Source organism: Aspergillus flavus, chromosome 4, assembly GCF_009017415.1.
Source record: "Aspergillus flavus chromosome 4, complete sequence".
Taxonomy (NCBI): domain Eukaryota; kingdom Fungi; phylum Ascomycota; class Eurotiomycetes; order Eurotiales; family Aspergillaceae; genus Aspergillus; species Aspergillus flavus.
Genome location: NC_092405.1, coordinates 307,397 through 330,472, shown reverse-complemented (window position 1 = coordinate 330,472; position 23,076 = coordinate 307,397). Strand labels below are relative to the sequence as shown.

At 47.2% G+C, this 23,076-nt stretch overlaps 12 protein-coding genes across 12 annotated transcripts; 7 read left to right on the top strand and 5 right to left on the bottom strand.

The window, feature by feature from the left end:
• Nucleotides 1-1,215: 1,215 nt before the first annotated feature.
• On the top strand, nucleotides 1,216-2,591 carry F9C07_2282944 (putative glutathione-S-transferase theta, GST). The gene is made up of 4 exons (XM_071510599.1): nucleotides 1,216-1,530; nucleotides 1,593-1,751; nucleotides 1,833-1,954; nucleotides 2,040-2,591. Exons 1-4 carry the CDS (start codon nucleotides 1,471-1,473, stop codon nucleotides 2,392-2,394), a joined length of 696 nt encoding a protein of 231 aa, XP_071366241.1. The 5' UTR covers nucleotides 1,216-1,470; the 3' UTR covers nucleotides 2,395-2,591.
• F9C07_2282943 (putative aspartate aminotransferase) lies at nucleotides 2,592-4,390 on the bottom strand. The gene is made up of 7 exons (XM_041292176.2): nucleotides 4,215-4,390; nucleotides 4,044-4,165; nucleotides 3,858-3,991; nucleotides 3,678-3,805; nucleotides 2,967-3,624; nucleotides 2,825-2,911; nucleotides 2,592-2,766 (listed from the first exon to the last, which is right to left on the bottom strand). The coding sequence occupies exons 1-7, from the start codon at nucleotides 4,252-4,254 to the stop codon at nucleotides 2,685-2,687; spliced, it is 1,251 nt and encodes a 416-aa protein (XP_041145602.2). The 5' UTR covers nucleotides 4,255-4,390; the 3' UTR covers nucleotides 2,592-2,684.
• A 684-nt stretch (nucleotides 4,391-5,074) lies between these two features.
• On the top strand, nucleotides 5,075-7,186 carry F9C07_2282942 (putative aminopeptidase). Its single transcript, XM_041292162.2, has 3 exons — nucleotides 5,075-5,492; nucleotides 5,546-6,687; nucleotides 6,757-7,186. The coding sequence occupies exons 1-3, from the start codon at nucleotides 5,249-5,251 to the stop codon at nucleotides 6,880-6,882; spliced, it is 1,512 nt and encodes a 503-aa protein (XP_041145601.1). The 5' UTR covers nucleotides 5,075-5,248; the 3' UTR covers nucleotides 6,883-7,186.
• Nucleotides 7,187-7,801: 615 nt separating this feature from the next.
• F9C07_3282 (putative NPRS-like enzyme) lies at nucleotides 7,802-8,218 on the top strand (the record flags this gene model as incomplete). Its single annotated transcript, XM_071511085.1, has 1 exon — nucleotides 7,802-8,218. The coding sequence occupies one exon, from the start codon at nucleotides 7,802-7,804 to the stop codon at nucleotides 8,216-8,218; it is 417 nt and encodes a 138-aa protein (XP_071366240.1).
• An 898-nt stretch (nucleotides 8,219-9,116) lies between these two features.
• F9C07_2231941 (uncharacterized protein) lies at nucleotides 9,117-11,047 on the top strand (the record flags this gene model as incomplete). The annotated part of the gene is made up of 5 exons (XM_071509896.1): nucleotides 9,117-9,215; nucleotides 9,272-9,539; nucleotides 9,591-10,161; nucleotides 10,220-10,493; nucleotides 10,553-11,047. The coding sequence occupies 5 exons, from the start codon at nucleotides 9,117-9,119 to the stop codon at nucleotides 11,045-11,047; spliced, it is 1,707 nt and encodes a 568-aa protein (XP_071366239.1).
• Nucleotides 11,048-11,169: 122 nt separating this feature from the next.
• Nucleotides 11,170-11,581, bottom strand: F9C07_3280 (uncharacterized protein; the record flags this gene model as incomplete). Its single annotated transcript, XM_071511084.1, has 2 exons — nucleotides 11,170-11,296; nucleotides 11,430-11,581. The coding sequence occupies 2 exons, from the start codon at nucleotides 11,579-11,581 to the stop codon at nucleotides 11,170-11,172; spliced, it is 279 nt and encodes a 92-aa protein (XP_071366238.1).
• Nucleotides 11,582-12,043: 462 nt separating this feature from the next.
• On the bottom strand, nucleotides 12,044-13,423 carry F9C07_1491403 (uncharacterized protein). The gene has a single exon (XM_071508149.1). It carries the CDS (start codon nucleotides 12,971-12,973, stop codon nucleotides 12,131-12,133), a length of 843 nt encoding a protein of 280 aa, XP_071366237.1. The 5' UTR covers nucleotides 12,974-13,423; the 3' UTR covers nucleotides 12,044-12,130.
• Nucleotides 13,424-13,865: 442 nt separating this feature from the next.
• F9C07_3278 (putative short-chain dehydrogenase) lies at nucleotides 13,866-14,990 on the bottom strand (the record flags this gene model as incomplete). Its single annotated transcript, XM_071511083.1, has 2 exons — nucleotides 13,866-14,215; nucleotides 14,285-14,990. The coding sequence occupies 2 exons, from the start codon at nucleotides 14,988-14,990 to the stop codon at nucleotides 13,866-13,868; spliced, it is 1,056 nt and encodes a 351-aa protein (XP_071366236.1).
• Nucleotides 14,991-16,009: 1,019 nt separating this feature from the next.
• F9C07_3277 (uncharacterized protein) lies at nucleotides 16,010-17,587 on the top strand (the record flags this gene model as incomplete). Its single annotated transcript, XM_041285980.1, has 1 exon — nucleotides 16,010-17,587. One exon carries the CDS (start codon nucleotides 16,010-16,012, stop codon nucleotides 17,585-17,587), a length of 1,578 nt encoding a protein of 525 aa, XP_041145597.1.
• Nucleotides 17,588-17,674: 87 nt separating this feature from the next.
• F9C07_2256073 (uncharacterized protein) lies at nucleotides 17,675-18,954 on the top strand (the record flags this gene model as incomplete). The annotated part of the gene is made up of 1 exon (XM_071510113.1): nucleotides 17,675-18,954. The coding sequence occupies one exon, from the start codon at nucleotides 17,675-17,677 to the stop codon at nucleotides 18,449-18,451; it is 777 nt and encodes a 258-aa protein (XP_071366235.1). The 3' UTR covers nucleotides 18,452-18,954.
• A 213-nt stretch (nucleotides 18,955-19,167) lies between these two features.
• F9C07_2202470 (protein kinase) lies at nucleotides 19,168-20,672 on the bottom strand (the record flags this gene model as incomplete). The annotated part of the gene is made up of 6 exons (XM_041292166.2): nucleotides 19,168-19,361; nucleotides 19,420-19,579; nucleotides 19,638-19,933; nucleotides 19,994-20,310; nucleotides 20,369-20,427; nucleotides 20,499-20,672. The coding sequence occupies 6 exons, from the start codon at nucleotides 20,670-20,672 to the stop codon at nucleotides 19,168-19,170; spliced, it is 1,200 nt and encodes a 399-aa protein (XP_041145596.2).
• Nucleotides 20,673-20,957: 285 nt separating this feature from the next.
• F9C07_2231935 (C6 transcription factor) lies at nucleotides 20,958-23,022 on the top strand (the record flags this gene model as incomplete). Its single annotated transcript, XM_041292161.1, has 3 exons — nucleotides 20,958-21,407; nucleotides 21,458-21,922; nucleotides 21,970-23,022. The coding sequence occupies 3 exons, from the start codon at nucleotides 20,958-20,960 to the stop codon at nucleotides 23,020-23,022; spliced, it is 1,968 nt and encodes a 655-aa protein (XP_041145595.1).
• Between the last annotated feature and the right edge of the window lie 54 nt (nucleotides 23,023-23,076).

Below are 23,076 nucleotides of genomic sequence, written 5' to 3'. Positions count from 1 at the left end.
GGTTGCGTGACATTCCGATGTAATAATATCTTTTCGGTACTGCAAGTGCCTACCTTGAATCTAACACATGAATAGTTGGAACACTTGCTCTTCTAACACAATATACCACAAATAGTGCCTCTACAAATCCCTAACCTCGCCAATTCGCACCAGCTAGAAATGTTAAACGCTCTTCTATACATGCATTAAAAATATGGTATCATACCCGACTTCGGGATCACAATTAGCGTAGTCCTTGGAGTTTTCTGACTCAAGTGTGCACTCTTTCCATCGCCAAATAGCCTTGTCGTATGGGGCACGAATGGATCACCCATGGCATAAATGTACATGGGATGGAATTTCAATCTCCGCAGGATCAGGAATGACAGGATTGCAGTGGGCAGCGAAGAAGACTACGAAAGATGCAGCCTTGCTGATGCAACTTCTTGTACTTCGCGGTGCAGAAACCGACTAGCGTGGTATTCAAGACAAACCAGGTGCAAGAAAGATTGGCGAGTGTATCGGCGTCGAGTGGGCTGATCGTCTTCAGTAGGCAGCACCAAAGATACCATTCCATAGTCGAAGTAGCAATTTCGTCGATTCTATGGATGTATCTCGCGAGGGTACGTGGTGACCGCCGCGGTGAAAACACCACCGCAGGCTAAACCAGTGATCACCCTCTGTATATACCCACTCTTTTTACCCTGCAGCGCCGTATCACGCTATTCTACAATACCCTCCTAGTTCTTGTTCTATATATACAAAACTTTATATTACAACATTATACAAAATGTTTCATTCTCGTCGCACTTTATTATACAACTCAGAATACTCATAAGGACATTATCTTATAATACTAAGTATAACTAATCTATCAATTTTATGGTAGACCAAATCTAGCTTACGGTTAACCTAGATATTATACCAAGTGTACTAATGGTAATGCACTATTATATAGCTAAGTAGATCTATTTATTAGGTCTTACTATATTATCTACTGACTTTGATGATTATGTCAGGTGGCCGATATAGCTAGGAAGGCTAGCAATCTAGATTAAGAATAAAATAGTAAAGACCAGAAATACGTGCTTACTATAAAACGGCGATTTTTCAGTAAAAAATCGTATATTCACTCCGCCGTAACGAGTCAACTAGATGGGACGGTCACTGTATTAAGAAGAATGGGACCGGAAGCGGGGAAGAGCCAAGAATGGACTCTTTACTGCTGATCACGATGAACAAATTACAGCCCCCATGGCATCATCGCTTACTGGAACATGACTGTATTGTCCGCAGTACTGCGGCACTTCTCGTTAGATAGTATTGTACTGGGCAGTGATAATACGCAGTACAATACACCCAAATTACTGTCTGATTGCATGATACCTGGCCCCCGTACGGAATAGCTTTCTAGTGGTATATATTATCGGCTTTGAAGTCTCAATTCCTGAACTGCCATCTCCGCCACTTCTCCATAAGCTAGAAAACGCCATGACATTCACCCTCTACGGTTATGACGGCAACACGCGATCCCGCGTGGTTCGCATCGTGGTGTGTAAACTAGCTAATACCAAATATAAATCGATGCAAGACTAATCCCAATTCAATTCTAGGCCGCCGCGGAAGGGATTGAGCTGAATCACTTCGAAGTGATCCCTCGTCGTGGCGTGAACAAGGCAGAGTATATGGCGAGGTTTCCCCGCAGCCAGGGCAAGATCCCAGGGCTGGAGGGCCCGAATATCAAATTGACTGAGACGTTGAGTATTGCTATGGTAAGTACTCATCTCACTGCTTTCCTACGTCGCTTATTGGTTATTCTGGCGATATTAACGATCTGCTACGTCCGTGATCAGTATCTCGCCTCCATTCACGGGAAAGCCAAATTACTCGGCGATGGCAGCCCCGAACAAACCGCGGAGATTATTTCATGGGCTAGTTGGGCCAATCAGGAGTTTCTGCCGACAGCTGCTCAATGGTGTGTATCTTCTTTTCCTTTCTTTTCTCCCAAAGTATACAGCGGTTTGACGTCCCACAAACAACAAAATTCATACGATAAACAGGTTCCGGCCATTGATCCCCTCTCCCACCGACCAGGCGCCTTATAACAAGGACGCCGTTGAAGCAGGGAAGAAGAAAACTCTCGATAGTCTTGAATATCTCGAGAAGCATCTGGAGGGTCGACAGTATCTTGTCACGGACCATATTACCCTAGCGGATATCATGCTCGTAGTATATGTCTCGCGATTGTTTGAGTGTGTCCTTGGTCAGAAATGGAGGGATGAACATCCTGCTATTATGCAGTATTTTGAGAATGTGGTAAAACATGATGCTGTTAGACAGGTTCTTCCAAGGGAGGATCTTATCTTTATTGAGGAAGAGACTCCGATTGAGGATCCGAGGTTGAGAAGTGTCTAGATGGGATAGGTGAGATGAGAGTTTTACAGAATTGAAGATCTCGTTTTATTTCTACCTTATTGTTCAGGCTCTGAAAAGAGATGGTCTATGTCGTGTAGGAGCAGTGCTTCTGACAGTCAAAAGGAGATTGTAAATTAGAGACTAGGGATTGAAAGCGCCTCTAGGTGCAATATTTATCTATTCCATTCACTGAGACGACCGATTCAAGACAGTGGAAATCGTTCTCCTACGTACCCAGCGGTGGCAGCAATTGTGATAAGAGTAGGGGGAGGCTCATCCCTGAATAAGAGCTAGTTCGGTAACCTACTGTCCGTCCTGATAACATCGTCAATACTACGAGCAACATATCCAATATTGGATGAATTAAGCCCACTGCTTTAGAATTAGCCCACTCCGTAGATATAATGCTGATTGAGAGGATAAAACATACGCAATGGATATCCTCCCAGAGTCCTGAAGGTATACGTGATGCTTGATGCGAAGGCCAGTGATTTGCTCAGCAGAAAGCCGAATATATCTAAACCAAGTCAGTGCGCGGAACATTCACAACCCACTTCTCACGCAATACTGACGAAAAGAATCCATTTTGGTCGGTGATATGCCGCCAGTCACCGGGTGTTCCCAGGCGCTCCAGTTCCGTCCTCAATGTGCGTCGACGATGCTGGAGGTCCTTTGCCATATCGTGGACTTCGTCCCTCCATTGCTGTTCTAAACGCTCGTCTGATAAAATGGTCTCGATGATCGTGGAACCAAAGTCAGGCATAGCGCCCGACTCCGCTCGCACAAGTAGCCTCATCTGTGTTTCCATCCTATCTCTCACTTCTTGATCGGGCGTGATGATGGAGAGAATCCCGACGCGTTCGCAATACAGGCCAAAGCATTTCCCGTACGTTGCAACAAACACCATAGGGATTTCTTGCTCGGCAAACAAGCGAACGCACTCGAGATCCGTGTCGATATCTCCTGAGGCCAACCCTGGGTACGCGGCATCAAAGAACGCCAAATGACCTCGTTCAGAGAAAATAGAGGCTAGCTCTCGCCATTGTGTCGGCGACGGGTCGCACCCGGTTGGATTCTGAGCATTGGTCTGGAGGACGACGACGGATTGGGCGGGCAATGACCTGATGGCCGTCGACAAAGCTGGAAAATCCAGAGATGCAGTCTCCGCGTTAAAGTACGGAAGAAAGTGAGGTGTGATTCCAGCGGATTTGAAGGTGAATGCATGGTTCACTTCGAGCAGGTCAGCAACCTCGCTAGATAATGGAAAAGAAAGGGCAACCTACACCAGGAATCACGCGGAATGAAAATTTCCGGTTTTCCAGTCCGTTTCCAGGGACCATACAGATCTCTCAGCAACACTGCACCCGTGTGACATCCCCCACTGGCACCTAGTGTCTGCATTGATACGATTCTGGGATATTTAGCCGACCGCCAAATACTGCGAGAGAAGCATAGCTCATTACCTTCCTTCCTGTAAAGGACGACTGTTGGCACCAAAAAATAACCTGTTGCTCGCATCCCTGAAGTTCTGGGTACCTAAATGGGAAGCACGATATTCATGGTGCCAATTAGGATCATTAAACATCTTCTCCTTCGCCTATGAAATTGTTGGTTTGTGATGTATCTGGTTTGGCATGATCAAATCATACCTGTTTCACACTGGGCAGAACGTAAGCTTTTCCATGGTCTGTCTTGTAGACACCTACCATGAGATGGGTTTTGTTTGAATCTGTATCGGCTCGGAAATGGTCTATCAAGCCTTCGAGGGCCTCTGATCACCGTTAAACGACCTGTGAGAATTGGTTCAGTGGGGGAACTACCTAGCTGGCCCTTTGGGATGTCTTGAAAGGGATGAGCCATTGTTCTGTCTACTATTCCGTTCAAAAATGTTTTGGGATGACTGGAGAAAGTCTGGAAGAGAAGTGAAAGAGTGATTAATCGCCAGCTATTTATTTGCTGATAGTGGAGAAGTATGTGATGATGCACTAGCTAATACTGGTGTGTGTTTGTACCGTACAATACTGTCAGTGCTGCGGGTTCTGCAAATATATATTACGATTTCCAATGTTTCGGATCTGTATTATAGCGCTTCACGACCACAACTACAAAATGAACCCTAAAATACTAGCTCGCTCTTCATCTTTTCCGCAATCGCCAGCGCACTCTTTACACGCTGCAGAAGATCGTCTTTATTTTCAAGTCCGACTAAAACCCGGACAATAGTCTCGCGTAATCCATGCCTAGGCCCTGTCTTATTTGACTGAGAGTCTTCTAGGTTCACGTGGTCACTGATCATGTAGCTTTTCATATTCTATGTGTTCTCCTGCTTATGTAGTATAGCCGAGGCTTCACTCAGACTCTGCAGGTAGTTAGGTATCTTGGTAATCACTAGAATCGCAGATAACTAGTCATAATAGAGTAACTGTAACATCTAACATTTGAATATAAAGATAGTCCGCGAAATAATGGTCCAAGCTGTAGCGGTTACGGCTCGCAGATATATATTCTTATGCCCGGAGTATTCTCCACAATAAATGGAGTACATATCTTGTAGTAGTAATACAAAACCGTATATTATGTAAATTATCAAGACAATCAATTATCATATAATTTAGACAATGTTCAGTTTTCAGGGATTCTCCTTCCATAATTTGCTCTCCGTGTTCAAACATATACTCTTCTCATGAGTCATGGTTGGAGATGATGGTTATCTTATCAGTTATCGCGTGATCGATAAGCCCCAGCCTCTCGGATAAACAAACCGAGGTGTTTATCTCCACCTCAGCTCCAGGGTGACGCATTCAACAACTCCCCAGTGATCGTACCTCCATTTCAACCACAACCGTGTACCATCATGCGACTACAGCTTCCAGAGGTAGCAATTGCTACCCTGCTCCTTGGCGAAGTAGGGGCAGTCCAACTTCCCCTGTTGCAATCCCAGGTTCCCATCACCTCCGACAAGGAGCTGGTCAGCTCCTCCGCGTTTCAGAGTCACGTTAAAGCTGAGAACCTCTTGAAGAGAGCCAAAGAACTGTCCAAGATTGCCGACTTGGGAAAGGAGGAATATAACCACCCGACTCGGGTCATTGGAAGCAAAGGTAGGTAGTTGAACCATGCAATTCTCCCATACCTGCTGACAAAAGGACCGTAGGACACCTCGGGACCATTGACTACATCTACGCGACGCTTGCGAAGTTGGGCGACTACTACACCATCACCAATCAGTCCTTCCCCGCCGTGACGGGCAATGTTTTCGAATCCCGCCTGGTCCTCGGCGACGCTGTACCTGAATCGGCGGCACCCATGGGATTGACACCTCCTACCAAGAACAAACAACCCGTACATGCCCCCCTAGTAGCGGTTTCGAACTTCGGGTGTGACGCGTCTGATTTCCCATCGGATGTGTCTGGCGCTATTGCCCTCATTAGTCGTGGGACCTGTCCGTTCGGTACGAAGTCGGAGTTGGCTGGAAAAGCCGGTGCTGTTGCGGCCGTGGTATATAACAACGAAAAGGGTAGCCTGAGTGGGACCCTTGGTAGCCCTACACCGGACCATGTTGCTACCTGGGGCCTCTCTGATGAAGATGCTGCGCCTGTTTTGGAGAAATTAAAGAAGGGCGAGGAGGTTGATGGTATCGCCTACATGGATGCCATCGTCGAGACTATTCACACGACCAACATCATCGCCCAGACGACCGAGGGCGACCCCGAGAACTGTGTGATGCTCGGTGGCCACAGTGACAGCGTTGCCGAAGGACCAGGCATCAACGATGATGGCTCTGGTAGCTTGACACTCCTGGAACTCGCGACCCTGCTGACTCAATACCGGGTGAACAACTGCGTGCGTTTTGCATGGTGGGCCGGTGAAGAGGAAGGTCTTCTTGGATCGGACTACTATGTTTCAGTTCTCACTCCCGAGGAGAACCTGAAAATTCGTTTGTTCATGGACTACGATATGCTTGGCTCCCCGAACTTTGCGTACCAGGTTTACAACGCCACCAATTCGGTAAACCCGGTCGGATCCGAGGAGTTGCGTGACCTGTACGTCGATTTCTATAATGACCACGACCTCAATTACACCTATATTCCGTTCGATGGTCGCAGTGACTATGACGCTTTCATCCGTCACGGTATTCCTGGAGGCGGTATTGCCACTGGAGCCGAGGGTATCAAGACACCGGAGGAGCAGGAGATGTTCGGTGGTGTTGCCGGCGCCTGGTATGATCCATGCTATCACCAGATCTGTGATGTTGTGGGCAATGTGAATTTGACGGCATGGGAGTTGAACACCAAGGTAAGAGCGTCACCTGCGTATAATACTTATACTGTTGTCTGACCTGACTAACCTGAACTTTTATTCTAGCTTGTTGCCCACTCTGTGGCCACCTATGCCAGATCCTTTGAAGGTTTTCCTAAGCGGACGAAGGATTCCATTACTGCCTTTGCTACGGAGAATAACAAGTACCATGGGCCGCGGCTCGTACTTTAATCTTAGATATCCTAGTGACGTTGGATAGGATATGGTGCAATAGACAGCGTATTGGCGTTGTGTCTAGATGATGCTTTGTTAGAACTTTACACAGACATGTTCGATTTTCGGGAGTTGGCATATTGCAGAGTTCATAGTTTGATCTCTGTTGCGGGCTACTTAAAGTTTTACTTGCATGGTTCTTTTTAATTGTTGCTTAACATAAACCTCTTTCTATATACTGTTGCAGCTATCATTTGACTCTAGTTAGAAGCAACAACACTACTAAATTGAGATATATTCGCCTATTATATACACAGGATAATGTTTATACAGGGTGATCATGCTCAGGCTTAGTGATCTCCTTTAGCAATCTATATATAGCTTTTAATTAGTGGTGTACCACCGACTTGTGGCCTATTGTGGTAATTTTCGAGAAGATCGCCCGAAGAAATTTGTATGGCTGGCTGAAAACTCGTTCACCTCTTATTCGCCTAGCACCCTATTTTGCAGGGTAATAGTGGAGAAATGGGAGTGTTTAGGTTCTTAATTGTGACTGCAGAAAGTAATGTGACACTTGTTGCTCAAGAATTATCCTTGACTATCGAGTGTAGGGCTGGTTGAATAGAACTTGCTAATCCACCTTGGTCTAATAAAGGCCTTCTCTTTCAGACACTATGCCCAGATCATGTTCTAATCGTGACTGTCTAGTGAATATGCACACGCAAACATGCCAATAGCGCCATTTTTAAACCTTGTTCCCTTGTCCATTAAGGTTTTGATCGTCCACCATTGAAGGATCACGCAGGACCAGACAAGGACTCGAGAATGTAACACATGCCAACTTTTAAAGCCCCTTTGGCATATAGACTACATGGCGACAATGTGAAGAGAGTGACCGGCTTCAAACCCGAGGGTCAGGGTCATTAATGTTCAAGCCATGGGTAGAGGCCAGTATCAGCCATTGATTACCGAGGAGCTGGAGCTACCGGAGTGCGCTATCTACAACTCCCAGCCAACTGCTCCACCACGTACACTCATCGATATCCTGGACGAAACCGTCAAGGCTCATCCCCAGCATCCGGCCATTGACAATGGACAAACGCGTCTTACCTATGGCGAGCTACAAGCGGAGATTGCTTCTCGCGCGGCGACAATGCGCGCGGCTTGCATAGGAAAAGGTGATCATGTGGGCATTCGCATGACTTCAGGAACCGTCGATTTATACGTGAGCATCTTGGCGGTCTTAACAGCCGGGGCAGCATATGTCTCAGTCGATGTAGATGATCCCGATGAGCGGGCCAATACAGTCTGGACCGAGGCTGGCGTGTGTGCAGTCTTAACAGATGGTCCATGATTGACACACCACCGTGCTGTGGTTCCTTCCCGTGAGTCTAAATCCGACCACAATCGGATCACTCACAGTTCCCTTGGGGGAGTTGAGCGAGCTTAGGCTGTAGATAGTTAAATATTCTCAGTAAGATTTCGGGAGGAAGTCTGTCCATGGCAGGAGTACTTGGTGAATGTTTGGAATTTAGATATATACGGTACACATTGCGGATTTGATGAAATATGGCAGCGCCAATCAGGCAACGACCCCGCATCGCATGCCTGAGGCGGGTCAAATGGCAGCCTAGGGCACGGTCACGTGTTACGGTGTATCTTCTCTTTGGTGGAATATGCGATCTGCTTAGCGGCTTATTTTCATTTAGTATGGAGTAGGGAGAAGGTAGGATCTTTACACGAAGAGGTCTGACCATAGGATATGATTGGTATTGGTCGCTCAATGATGCGGAGAAAGAATAGTCAGTTCAACAAGGAGTGGCTGGCTAGTAGTACACTTATTGCCCCATCTTTAGCCTTGCGTATGTTCTAATTTAGAAACCTATAGGAAATTTGTGAGCAAGTATAACGCCAAGTGAGGGGGGAGGGCCATCCAATGCAGCTTGTATGCATGTTGCTGCGCCAGGAACTGTGTAGCCGCGAGCCTTGTCGTAGCCAAAGCAACCGAGTCACCAATAGTGTGACAGAGTGGCTCTGGGCACAACGATGATTACCCCTCATCCCTATAGGATATGTCATATTAAATGACTAAACTAGCAATTCGAGGACTTCGACTCAACGTTTCTTATACTGCTCTCTTATCTACTGTATTTCTGCACACAAACATACTCAGAGATGCTAGTTAGACTTTCCGCTAACCAAAGCTTTAAGAGATACCTACATTACGGAGCTTCCGTGCTTTTAGTGACATAATGGATCCTTTTCAGTGCGGAAACTGGGGACAGAAAGAAAACGGTATCGCCTGCCTCAGACCTGGCACCAAGGCCTGTAAAGGCTGCCACCTAGTAATGGTAAGTAGCCCACATTCAACAGTCTTTTCCATGGAAAGACTCACAAGAGATAAAAGTACTGCAGCAAGGATTGTCAGGCCGCTCACTGGCCGGTCCACAAATTTGACTGTAAAAGTCGCATTCGAAAGCCCGACTGGCGTCCGGCATGGGAAGTCGAGAACCGTGTGCCACACTTCATAGACAGCACGGATGAAGAGCACACCCCTGTTTCCATGCATGGAGGAAGCAAATATTTGTGGGGCAACATCCCGGCTTTAGATCTACTGCAACTGAAGGATAATGAGGGCGAGGACTATTCTCAGGATCTCTCCCTTCTTCTGGCAGGTATGCGGGCTAAGGAATCCAGTGGACGTTCGTATTACTAACGTAATAAAGCCTCTGGAGACTTGAGGAATCTAGTCAAGACCATTGCATCTCTTCCAGAGAGGTACTGCGGACGCATCCATGTTGATATCAATGACCGTGATGAGACGGTTGTAGCGCGAAACCTCATATTCCTCCTGGTGGCATTCCATCTACCCCCAGATATTGCCAGCGAAGCAATCATACATCTATGGTACTCAGCCTTTTTGCCAGAGCCCCTTCTCCAGTCGATCCGGAACGCGGTTTGTCCGACCATAAGGGAATTATTGGAAGTAAGCCCAGTGCAGATTTCAGGTGTTCTACAGAAAACATGGTCATGTGGGAGTAGTACCCTAGCCGCGACGCTCAGCAGAAAAGAGTGGAATAGGATTCTGTCCTACCTTCCAGATATACTTGGTATGTCCTATGATAAAGCCGCTGCTTTGCATAAGTCGGGCACACTTGCCCATAGTCGCCGGGATTATCGAGACAGAGCTTTGTTTGCGATGCATCCTTCCTGGCGTCTTTCCATGTTGAAGTTCCGGAGCGATGGGATATTACTTCCATTGGGGGCATCCCGCGAAACCTTTAGGGTACCTAATCCGTAAGTACCAACGTATTTACCTTTGAATAGCGAACATTCTGTCGCTAATGAAAGCAAGCACGTTGTTCCATACCGAACATCCATGGCCAATGCCGGATTCGGCAGACCCTCTCCAAGGGTGGACACTCACCGAAGTCTTGCAACCTTCTTACGGTGCGAAACATGATCTATACGGTCAGCTATATGTCCATGTCAAGCGTGAGCTAGAGACGTTTTGTAAACGGCTACATACCCTAAACCTTAACGTATCGCTTTTCAAGAAAGATGCAATGGATTTGCCAGATACATTAGCCACATTGAGGGACAAAGAAACATTCTATGACAGAATCGAGGTTAGATATCCCCTATCCTATTACCAATTAATCATCAATTCTAGACTAACATTTCCCAGCTTGCCAACATCGCCGACCTCGGATACCTAGGACCACCAAAAACCCTTGCCTTATTCGGACCCCTTCTCAAAAGCAAGAAGGAAAACCCAAAAGCCACACTTATCATGCTATTCCTCAACGCTACGAGAGAGATGTCTACACCCAAAGATCAGGTCGCCTGTATGTTTCGTGCCATGGAAACACTACAGCGTTTTCTGCCAATGAGACCCAGACAGGGAGATCCTACAAATAAATATAATGCCGAATTTCTGAACCAGATGAATGCTATGGATTTATTTACGGATAATGATACTCTCTTTGAGAGGCTCGTTGAAAACGCGCGGTTTAGAGATATGGGCCGTCCCCTTGGTCTGGAGATGAAGACTGAGAATAGCATTGTTGCGAAATGGCCCATGCGGTTGGGAGGGAATCCGACACAGCATGAGTTTGAAATGGCATTTTGGTCTGGGCATACTGGTTGCGAAAGGTATGTTGAGTGGCATCGTGTGGTTTAATGTGTTGGGTTTGAGAATGAATATGGGTATGGTCTGGTTTTCACAATAAAGTATGCGGCAGTAGTTAAGACGGACCAGGGCAGTATTGTTGTCTACATGAAATGCAATCTGATTTTGATGATTTAAGCTTTCACTTGCAAGGTAGAATAAGCCTCCTGCGTGTCTGTCACTCGAACGCTCTGCCGCATCTTTCCTTCTTCTCTCAAGTATGTCTGTGCATATATCTTCATATTCTGGCATCGATCGTATCTACAGCTCACACAGTCTCTCAAACGCACTGCAAAGAGTACTTATTAGGAAGCCATAAATCCTAAAGAAAGACCTCATGTCTAGTTCTCATCGCATCAGAATCAATCCAAGGCTTACTGAGTATAAGACGCACGAGGGTCCAGTGCAGCAGTCGCTGTGTTGCTCGCATGACTTAAGAACAGTGGCACAGCCGCGCGTTTCGAGATTGTTGCCTGGGTTAGCCATTGGATTGGCGGTAGCTATTGAAGCAACAGCTAGAACAAAGAGGGTGTTTAGGATGTTCATGATGTGTTAACTTTTGTTTAAACGGGATATCTATTCTCGAAGTTAAGATAAGTATTCAGTTTGGGGGTTTCCATCAGTTATATAGACGGGCATCATCACATGGTCAGTTCCAGTTATGTTAATCACTTTCTGGCATAGACAAGGACATATCATACCTCACATTGGGTCTGAAGCATGATCGACATAGTCTATTGGGTCTATTGGTTGATAACTGCGGGGGGATTGCCGTACTTCTGCGCTAATTATGCATCTTTCAGCTCTGTGGCTCAAGAGCTAACAGGAAGCGCGACCCACGCAATATGCAGCGAATTTGGGTTTCTGTTCTCCGAATCCAATAACAAAGTAGATAAAAAGAGACTCATGTTTGCACTGTAGGGAGGATTGTCCGCATCGGTCTAGTGTAACAACTGGGCTGCAAGTCCAGGTTCACAAGTACAGAGATAATTAGAGATTTAGTGAACAAAGCAATGACATAACATGATTGATATATGATGGAGTAACAATGTATGATCTCTGTGTTCCATCCCTGTGATACATCAAAAGCGACGCTTATAAAGGCGTTGGCATACTGGAAAGAAAACATAAGGAGTTGGGCTGAAACGAGATATAGAGGCCATGTACTCCTGCACTCTGCTCCGATCCACAGGGCAGCAGATCTAGGATGTCCCACCGATCCGCATGGTACCGTCGAAGATACATACAGATCGACTGGCATTCAACTCTTGCCCGAAGTCGAAGCCACCATACTACATCTCCAGCTTTCACATACCACAAGGATAAAAGCAACAGTGCCACAGGGTCTCTTGCTTGCAACAGTGACTTGAACGTGCGTTCTATACGGCTCGTAAATGACAGAATATTTGCCCTTGACAGCTGACCAGGAGACCTATGTAGCAGGGGGGCGATTGTATGCACAGCCGTGAAGTACGGATTAGTGTCCGGGGATGATGACGGAGTTATACAGCAGAGTCGCGCTAGCGCCGGCGGCACTCGATCCGTGCCTATGCAAAAGGGGCCGTCATACATCTGCGTGTATTCTTCAGCCATGTCGCGGAAGAGGCTATTCGGACGTAGGGGATCAGCGAGCCTCCAGACCGCCATTTTTCCCTCAGCCATGCGCAGCCATTCCAGGTCGGATGTGTCGGACGATTTCATCGGCCAGGCCTCTTCCGGTGTTAAAGAGGAGATACTCGAGGTGGAGATTATGCCTAGTAAAGTCGACGTCATCCAGAGTGGGTCACGGTCCTCTGCTCGTAAAGGTTGCGATAGTTTCCGACTCAGTAGAGCCGCGCATTGGGAGATGTGGTAGCTCTCAAATGAGCTGGGGCCTCTTGGACTCGGCGTGCCCCGGTGGCGATTATGCATAGCGGAAATGGCCAAGACTACATGCATGAGATAGGGATTCTACAAGGGTTAAGCACTCAGTCATTCGTTGTTTGATCATCCCGGGCCCTGGCTATTGGTATCCACTTACGAGACACGCTAACTGCAAGACCTCCTTGTGACGGACAGTGGCAATTGTAACAAGGGTCCCCGATTTCTCGAAAGAGATTAGATAGTCTTTGTCTTCTCTGGTTAACTCTAGCGTGGTCGTAGTATCAGCGCTGATCACCGCCGGATCTTCCATCTCGCGGGCCATTTGTAAGTCGGGAGCGTCGGAGCCATAGTTGCATAGGACACCGTAGGCAGTACATCGCTGACATGAGGGCTGTACCTCATCACACTGGTAAATCGAGATATATAAGATGAATGGGCGATCAAGACGAGTAGAAGCTACCTACCTTTACTCGGCGTAGTTTGCAGTTCCGACAGCCCTGCCGGGATTTCCGGTGGGCTTTGCGAATCCTGAGCCTGGGTATCGCGACTTCCTTCTGCTTTCCAGATTTCACAGCCATGGCTTGCGATATCTCTGTACGCTGTTGAGGTTGTGAACGTGGGCGAGACGTGCTGGGATCGATCAAGCGAAGTTGTCGGCATCTCAAACGTCATCCTCCGGAGTTTCGGGAACGAAATACGAATCACGGTTAGTGCTGACGATGACCTGGGCAGATATGGCGCTAACCCTCGCTCGTATAGCTTTTGGCTCTCTTAGTCGAAGGATTTAAGTCATTTAATTCTACGCTAAATGACGCCCCACTGGATTTTCCTGGTGCATAGCGCCCCGCATATATGGTTGAGATTCTAAGAACTATCAAAACCTGTTGTGGTAGCAAGAATGTTGCCTGTCCGACGCCCAATCTATCGTTGGTTAGCTATTCATATTTGAGAGCAAACGGACTTATTCTCAGCTGAATGCCGAGAACAGCCCGTCTATATATGTAGCATGGTTCCCAAGTTCCGATGTGTCAAGAAAGTAGCTCACAATCACGTTTACTTTAACTAGGATAGACACCACGAACATTCGATAAACAGAAATCGGATTGAAAAACACACGACTACAGCTGCTTACAAGTATCCATCCTCCTATAACCATTACATGGGAATGCCGTCCACGACCCAGTTCAGCAGCTTGGTTGATTGAATCTCGCTCGCTCTCTCCAGTAACTCCTGCGCATCCCAGTTGGCCCAAACAAACTTTCCTTTCAAGAACTTGGCCTCGGAAGATGCCAGCCAGACATAAAACTGGCCCGGAAGCTCAGCTATCTGTCGTTAGCATTCTGCAATAAACAAGAAGCCATACCAGGCTCGCAAGATAATTCTTACCTTTGTCAGGAGCTTCCTCCTGATATCCATTCGAGGCGGTTGCCACCCAGCCGGGCTGAATGCTGACCACATGCACATGCGGGTTCTCCATGGCGAAATAGTCTATCGCCTTGAGACACGTGGCCTTACTGATGCTGTAGCCAGCAAGGCCCGGGGTAGGAGCAATGTTGGCCAGACAGGTGGACGTGTGGAGCACGACTGGTTCAGGTCCTGCGATGGGCAAGAAGGCCTGGAACGCATTCATGACTATCAAGAGATTGCCCTCAATTGCACGAACAAGCTCTTCAGGCTTGTAGTTCGTGAGGCCTCCGGGCGCGGGGAGCAACACGGCATTGATCACCAGAATATCTATCTTGCCCACTTTATCCACGACGGACTGGTATGCGCGGTCTACCTGAGCACGGTCTTGTAGATTCGCAGATTCGACTAGCACCTGAGTGGCGCTGTCCGACACTGCAGCAGTCACCTTTTCCGCGGCCTCCTGGAGCTTCTCCAGGCGTCGTCCCACGATTGTGATCGACTTAGGTCCTGCCTGGGCAAAGGCAACGGATATGGCATTGCCGATACCTGCGCTGCCACCGAGGACGACCACGTTCTTACCCTCGGTGGATAATTCAGGTCGAGATGGGGAGATGAACGGATAGGGCTCGGTATGCCAGGTCTTAGTGAAGGAGATAGGAGTGGCGTACTCGATTGCGTTTGCCATTCTGAAGAGAGCGAATTCAAGAGCGAGAATGCTGGGTAGGGAGAGATTTGAGTATAGTAGTAGTAGGAAGCTGCACAGAGGGTTGTTGATGGCAAAGATGATATCGTTGAGTCCGGGAAGACCCTGTCCTTTATAGGCTCTTGAGCGATGGCTTCTAATTCACTTTCTGTCATGTTTAAGAAATCTCATGGCGTACATGCCCCTCGGTTTGTGCTACTAGCGAATGAGACATCTCCTTGAATACGAGACAAGGAAAAGATGAGACGGGAGTAATTTGGAGATAAATTACGCAATGCAATATCATATTAGCTACAACACTTATTGGATAATAAGTCGAGCTGATCCGTCCGAACTGGGTGTTGAAACTCGCTTCACACCCAGAGGTGCCGTTAGTATATGAGCCAGGGCTTAGCTGCCATGCCTAAGGGATTCGGACCCGCTTAAATCCGAAGATAAGCATACCCAGAGTATTAGTTTACTGGGCGTTATTAGCTGAATGATGTTTCTCTCCTTTCCTTTCCAGATATCAGTTAACAGTAGAATCTTTCTTACCTAAATCAAATCACGATAAAGTAGTAACGCTAGGTTTACGCCATGAAAAGGCCACAGAGTCTTGCAAAACGATACTGTGCAAAACATCAGTAGTGCGTGCATCTAGCTTGGCGTAGTTGTCCATAGAGTCATTTAGCAGTTAAGACAAGTATTCTCAATCCCCTACATCTTGGGTGTTCAGTATTCTACTTATTCTACTTCTGATATATTTGCACTCTAGGTACTCTACTAAGTAGTACGAGCCCTGCCTTTAGTACCAAAGTCAGTAGCTGGACAGGCCCTACCTAAGAGATTTTACTCGTTTCCCAACTACATTTTCTTTGTCTATAGTGAATCGTATCTCTGCATTGTCAAGCCAGAACAACAACCTTTCCATCAGTTCTTATAAAGACGTGGGGTCCACGGAAGTCTCCTACCCCGCGCTCTACTCTTTGTTTGTTGTGACCTAGCAGTCAATCAGGCCTAACATGCTGTCCGAGCTCCTGACAAGTAGCTACCTGCAGTACAAGGAAGACACCAATGCAGTGGCATCATGGCTTGCATCTACTGCCAAAAGGTGCGGCTATGCGGTGGATCAGTTGACACAAACCAGGAAGGAGAAACCCAGCGGCAGGCTGAAGGGGAAAGCAAGGAAACAGGCAAAGTCCCAGAAAGGCCCAGCTACGCCGACATATACGATTGCGATAAAAGACTTTGTCAGTCTTGCTGAGTGGATTGCCCATGACCATCGCCCGCCAATCCATGTCCCCTCCAGTTTCGTCACAGCTCTGGAGCGAGCCATTCATACACGACGTCGTCATGGCGACTATCTTGCTCATAAAAGTAAGAGTGCAGAGGACAGCCATGCGTATTTTATCGGAATCCTAGAACATGTTCGTGAAACCCTACGGCCTCAATTTCCACGGGAGTCCTTGGGCGCTGGAGATGATGACAGCAAGAAGATCAAGATTAATAGGTTTGAGGGATTGGAAGTACAAGAACCATCAAAGGATTTCTTGCAGATGCGAGACCTTCCAACGGCCGTGCCCACGTCGTCATTGGGATCGGAAGCCAACTATCAAGCAGAACAAATGAAGGATCTCGACGAAGCATTCACCGCGTTCAGTCTTCTCCTCGACGATTATCATACGTTCCGCTCACTGATCCACCGAACATGGGCAGGTCATCGGAAGGGCCAGTATGACTTGGTGGCGGCCTCCTTGATGACCAATACTGCCTTGGATCTTGCCCGGCGTCTTGAGGATGATGCGAAGCTCCTTTTTGATCAGTTTGGTGGACCCAAGCAGATGTTGACAGCTATGTATTTGGCTCTGTGCTCTGAGAAAGGTGAAGACCAAGCCTTCAGGGAACATCCTGGGGATGATATGAATTTTCGCATGTGGGAAGCCTTCTTTGGTATCTTCTGGCCCGTCTACCAGCTCCTCCAGTCGTTTGTCCTGATGGTAGATGCGCAACATGTCCCGCAGTACAAGCCGTGCTTTTACGGCCAATATGATTCTACCAGCGACTGGACAAAAATGACTGCCAGGGAAAAGTTCACGGAAGACAAAATCATCCTGATAGAGCATCTCGGAGAGTTCGCATTGCTCTGTATGAGAGTTCTAAAAATGGTAGCCGAAGACGAACTCACCCGTGGCATACATATAGCATTCAGGACCAATAAAATCCCCCTTGTCCTGACTTTTGCCACCCAGGTCTACCTCGATATTCATCATATCTTGCGGAAAGATATAACTCGCGGATACACTGATTTAGAGACCACGGCCCGTCAGGTGTCCAATTCAATCGAGCTCAATTTTAAACGTCACAAGTCCCTTCGCGTAGAGACATGGCCGCCGTCGAATGACCTTCTGTTCAAGAATATCCAACAGACTATCGATTATTGGGTTAGGTATGATCCCCTCATAAAAGCGAAGGAAAAGCTGAACCGTCCACTTTCAAAGCCCTTTAAACTCTGGCGCTCGTATCCTCTCTTTTGTGGATTGATTACATATCATATCAAAATCAAGTTTGAAGAAGCCAGTGTCGCCTTCGTGAACGCATAGGACTCACTCTTGTATACCTATCATCTTTACAATGCTGCGCGGCAAAAGAAGCTTCTCCAGGGTGAATAGCTAAACATAGACCTCATAATGGGCCTCCAGGATGGTGTATTTATTAGCGATCCACCCCGGACCCTGGAGAACTATCTAAAACGCTTTAAGCTAAGCATGGATTACTCAGTGTCAGCATACGCGAAGAACAAGCGCCGGATATCTCCACAGGCATCAGTGCGTGGACCCCGAGGCCTTCAAGAGCTCGCCCCCATTGCTCAGACGTTCAGGGCACGCTACTGTGACGGCTCTGGTCAAACAGAATGGACACAAGCGGATATTGAAAAGGTTGTGTCCAAATCCGAATGGATTAACAATAAAAATAGGCTTTCCGAGAGCACGCAAGGTCTTTCCCTCTGGTGGAATGGCAGGAAACAACAAGCGTCTTCATGTTCAAGAGAAGGAGATACACACCGGCAGCTAAATACAATCGAACTATTAGAGCGTCTCCAAAATGCTTTACAAGGGGAAACCTTGGAGCTTAGCTTTCCCTATCTTGCCTCCCATCGAATATACTGGTTACTGCTACGCATAATTAATGAGCGTTACCGCCAGAATCTGCAGAACATATATAGATTCAAATATATTAAGCACGAAAATCAGCTGCCGTTCGTCGTGGGCTATATTTTCATATCAGCAACAGAGACCAGGCAAGTCGGGAGTCTCTTGAAGCCTCGAAAATCCAATCAAGCTACCAGCAAGCTGTTAGCTGATGCGGCTTTTGTTATAGAAGGATACATTAAATTTTACGAGAACTTTTCATGTCGCTTGCTAGAGACGCATAATATCGTTATAGAGTACAAAGACGAGGATTGAGCTATAAAAACTGGCAGGTTAATAATTTCATAACCCGGTCTTTAGACATTACACATTATTACAAATATACACCCTAACGTAAAACATTCCCCGCTCAGTAGTAGGAAGCAAACCAGTATCTTCGTCCTCGTAGTCCTCGCCGAACTCACCGCTGGATTCTAGAACGTCAGTCGAATCATATAACACTCCTCTTCCCTCCACTTATACTCGATACCATACTGACGATAGCCCATACCTTCACTCAAAGTCAGCATGGCATTGGCCAAATGGAAAGCTCACTGACCCCTTATCTCTGCACTTACATCGCTCGGAAATTGTTGGTCTAAATCGGTGAGTGGCATGAAACAATAGGAGAACACGGGATAGTGGAGCGATATTTCATTTACCTCTCCTGGAAGACCGCACTATCCAATAGATTCGGTATATTCTTCAGGGAATAGGACAAATGTTATCTGATGAATATATAGACATGCTCACAATACCGGATCTCGTGATCTGTGTCTCCCGCACCCCCGACAAACATATACGGAAAACCTCAGATAATTGGACGGCATGCAAGGACAAAAAACGAAGACAAATTCAATGACAGCTAATTATTACGCATCTCTGTATAAGAGGATTATGGACACGGAGAAAAGGAATGAACGAGCATGTGAGTATTTAATGGAATGGAGTAGTTCATAGCATTCATACCTTTAAGAAGAGCCCATCACCTTCTAAGCATCCGATATGATGGGCTGCATTAAGAAGTCATCATACGCCAGCTCCTCCGCAGTTGGTCGCTCCTCAGGTAACCAACGAAATATTCTCCGCAGGAAATTCAGAAAGAGCTCTTTATCTCCTCCTGAAAACTGCCGCTCCCTTATTTCCAGTGACTGTTCTGGTACGGGCATAGAGCCTTTCCAATTACCTATGACGCAGGAGTCAACGTTATATAAGTAGGAGAATGCTAAAACAAGAAGACATACCTTGCTCATCCCAGAATTGGCGACATTTCTGGCTTCTCCTCAGGAATTCCGGAGGCGGAGGTCCCATAAGTGACACCATCTCCGCTAGATGCTGCTCATCATCGAGAAGGCCGTTCCTCTTCGCGAAAAAAAGGTGGCTATCTTGCACGAGGTCCCAAACCTAAGTAATCTGTCAGTCTTATGCCGAATCTACCGAGAAAACCTAATAGACAACTTACCATAGCTCCAGTTGACCAGATATCAACCTTACAATCCCAGTCCATATCTAGAATTACTTCTGGCGCCCGATATATCCCTGGCATAATATCGCCTCTATGTTTTTGTTTTCCAATCCGAGCCTCCCCAAGATCAGAAACAACAGGCAAACTAGCACATACAGGCATAGGTCGAGAGTGATATATGTAACGGTCATTCAGAACCTTCCTGGGAGTTGGTCGCTTTAATTCATCTTCTTCAATTTGACAGAGAACTTCGCTATCCATATTCCCTTGTAGTATATTGTTCGATGAAATATCTAAGCTTTTCTGTGAGCGTCTCTCACTGTGGACTTGTTGATATATAAGGATGAACTCACCGGTATGAACAACATGGTTATCATGCAAAAACGCTAGTGCTATTAACACAAGTTGGATACTTGTCTGTGTGAGATCCTTTGAGAATTTATTGTCAGGGAGCGAGTTTCGGAATTCCGTGAAGCTCATTCCAAGTGGCTGATAAGTCAAGCAAACATGCTTTCCATAAGGACCGGTAATCTCGAAGGAGTCCAGAACTAAACGGGTGAGACTTTTCCCGGGGTGGTTATTAGAGTTCTCCAGATGCTTCGAAACAGATATTTCATGTTCAGGGCGTTGTCCCCGAGTGCAAACTTTGAGTGTCACGAAACCATTGCTTCTACTCCGTAAAGCCAATTACAATCCGCAACATGTTATAGTATCATCGGAATACTTACTGAAGATCACAGCACAACCAGACGGTCGAAGATGTACCATATCCAAGCTTTGAAACCACCTGGTATCTTGATGCTATCACTTCACCAATGTATACAGGATAGAAGTTTTGCGGGGGTTATAAAAGGGTACCTCCTCTTCCTCTATTTTCGTTCTGGAGTCTAGTTTTACAAAGTCTGACTTGGGGAACTGGCGTAGGGGCTTTGAAGCGATGGATGCCACTGTTCTTCTAGGGATAAAACGGATCCTCGTTGATTTTCCAAGGGGTGGGTGAGATATTCTAAGGCCCGAGCGAAGGATCGACATTGTATAATGCGTTCCTGAAGTCAATTATAGGAATGATTATCTCCGGGTATCACCCAGAGGGATTAAATCGGCTGTACTTGCTGTTGTCTTGGTGCTATGCTTCAATCTAAGTTCTTCAGCAATTGGTGTCGCAGCATTCGGGATCGGCCGTTCAGCTGCCGAGCACGAACGACCGAACGACCGAACCTCCGATATAACTCCCACTTGTCATCCTACCACCTTCATTTACTTCTAACATCGTACATTACGTTTTCATAATAAAAATAGCATAAATTACACAAAGGCATGGAAAGCGGAAATGTCTCAGATAACACCTACGAAGAAACAAGGGTCCTCCGACGCTACAACGTCTCACGATCCTGTATCCGCTGCCATCAGCGAAAGGTGCGCTGCGACAAGTCTCATCCATGCACGACATGCACCCGGTCAAATGTGACCTGTCGCTACCCAGGGTCTGAGAAGACTAAGCGCCGAGCTCCGAATGTAAGTCTGAATGAGGTGGCGGCTCGATTGGCGCGCTTGGAACGGACCGTTGCGGCGAAAGTGGGTGGGGATGAGGATGTTACGGTTACAAGTTCAGCACTGTCTAAAGGGTTAGGGCCGGTTTCTACTGATCGGACTGCTGTGGGTCAACAGTCTAGGGAACATCACGGGTCGAGAGAGGGCTTCTTGGTGACTTCTGGTCCTTCGACGAGGTATATCAATGAGTCTTTTTTGTCGCATGTTTTGGAAAAAGTTGGGCCATGTGTTCTGTTGATATGTTCTTATTGTTAATGACTTGGTAGGAGAAAGAGCTTCAAACGGCGATAGAGTCTCCATATAGCGCCAATGGGAGTTCTACTGCATTCTCTCCTCTGCGCGCAGAGGGGTTATTGTTAAACCCGCAGCACACGGTATCAGATGTCGCAGAGTTATATCCTTCTCGCTGGGAGGCAACGCAGTTATGGCAGGTCTATTTGAACAATGTAAATCCGCTCATGAGGGTTGTACATATTCCAACACTACTACCCAAGGTATACAATGCCATTAACTCCCCAGGTGATGTACCAGCGGATCTAAGCGCGCTTCTATTTGCAATCTACTTCGCTGCAACCACGAGCTTACTATCTATCAATGAGGGCGATTTTTTGGGTGGCCAGAAACATGCCGCTGTGCAGAAATATCAACGGGGATTGGAAGTTTCGCTGTACAATTCTTCGTTTCTGGACTCACCGACCATAACCTCTCTACAGGCTATGGCTATCTATGTCGTAAGGCTCTTCCCCTTCTAGAGATGTGTTGGAGCTAATTGTTCTAGCGATGTCGCCGATTCCATAGCAGCGGTCGCTCGAACTGGGTTTTGAACGGTCTGACAATATACGCGGCTCAGTCAATCGGGCTTCATCGCGATGGAAGCAATTTCAATCTGCCGATTCTCGAATGTGAGCTGCGACGTCGTCTGTGGTGGCATATTATCACCGCCGATAAGCGAGTGGCCGAAGATCATGGACTCGTCGGGGGCTTTGAGACTATCTCCAACACCAAGCTGCCATTGAACGTCGACGACAGCGACCTTAGTCCCCAGTTGAAGACTCCGCCAGCTGCAAAAGAAACGTGGACGGAGATGACCATGTTCTTGATTACCGCAGAGGCGAGTAAGGTATTTGCGCGCATCCACCGGGTTTCGTTGCAATCGCAACCTGGTAAAGATGTGCATGATGAATCCCGGAAGCTCGTGGCCGACTTTGACACTCGTTTGAGTAGAACATATCTGAAATATTGCGACCAGAACGTTCCAGTCCAGAAAGCTACGTTTCTGTTGGGCCGCCTACTCCTCTGTAAAGCCAAGGCTTTGGTGCACATTCAGTCACTCAATGGCCTAAGTGCTAAGCAATCTGCAAAGCACATTAACGAGGAAACCCTCTCCTATGCATGCGAGGGACTCGAATGCGGATCCGAGATGCTCACGGATGAAGTGCTCAAGAGCTACAGTTGGTTGTCCTCAAGCTACACTCCGTACCATCTGCTCACGTATGCCCTGTGGCATCTATGCGTCTGTCCCGAAACCCCTGGTGTTACGCGAGCCTGGAACGCTGTCCAGAAATGCTTCGAGTTAACAGAGCGCGATGCAGGCTGGCGGGAGTGTGATCCTCATTGGGCCGTTTTGTGTCGACTTCGACAGAAGGCATTGACGATCCAACGATCTCGTTTAGGCGCGAAGTCAGGAGAAGAACTACCTGGTCTGTATTCCATGGACCAAGCAGTACTGCCAGATACTGGTTCGGAGATCGACTTTGGAGATGCCCTGATGCCCTGGGATCTTGATCCTCTTGCATTCTTTGATTGGACCTCCTTTGCCCCCACGTTTTGATGCCCCATGTTATGAGTCGGTCTCATTATTCGTGCACTGGATGTCGTAATGCGG

Bases quoted from the DNA above. Each gene is read 5' to 3' on its own strand.
- F9C07_2282944 (XM_071510599.1), top strand. From the start codon at position 1,471: ATGACATTCACCCTCTACGGTTATGACGGCAACACGCGATCCCGCGTG. The intron at 1,531-1,592 runs GTGTGTAAACTA...ATTCAATTCTAG, and splicing joins CCCGCGTGGTTCGCATCGTG to GCCGCCGCGGAAGGGATTGA. The intron at 1,752-1,832 runs GTAAGTACTCAT...GTCCGTGATCAG, and splicing joins AGACGTTGAGTATTGCTATG to TATCTCGCCTCCATTCACGG.
- F9C07_2282943 (XM_041292176.2), bottom strand. From the start codon at position 4,254: ATGGCTCATCCCTTTCAAGACATCCCAAAGGGCCAGCTAG. The intron at 2,912-2,966 runs GTCAGTATTGCG...GACTTGGTTTAG, and splicing joins GACCAAAATGGATTCTTTTC to ATATATTCGGCTTTCTGCTG. The intron at 2,767-2,824 runs GTATGTTTTATC...ATTCTAAAGCAG, and splicing joins TCTGGGAGGATATCCATTGC to TGGGCTTAATTCATCCAATA.
- F9C07_2282942 (XM_041292162.2), top strand. From the start codon at position 5,249: ATGCGACTACAGCTTCCAGAGGTAGCAATTGCTACCCTGCTCCTTGGC. The intron at 5,493-5,545 runs GTAGGTAGTTGA...AAAGGACCGTAG, and splicing joins TCGGGTCATTGGAAGCAAAG to GACACCTCGGGACCATTGAC. The intron at 6,688-6,756 runs GTAAGAGCGTCA...CTTTTATTCTAG, and splicing joins CATGGGAGTTGAACACCAAG to CTTGTTGCCCACTCTGTGGC.
- F9C07_1491403 (XM_071508149.1), bottom strand. From the start codon at position 12,973: ATGCATGTAGTCTTGGCCATTTCCGCTATGCATAATCGCCACCGGGGC.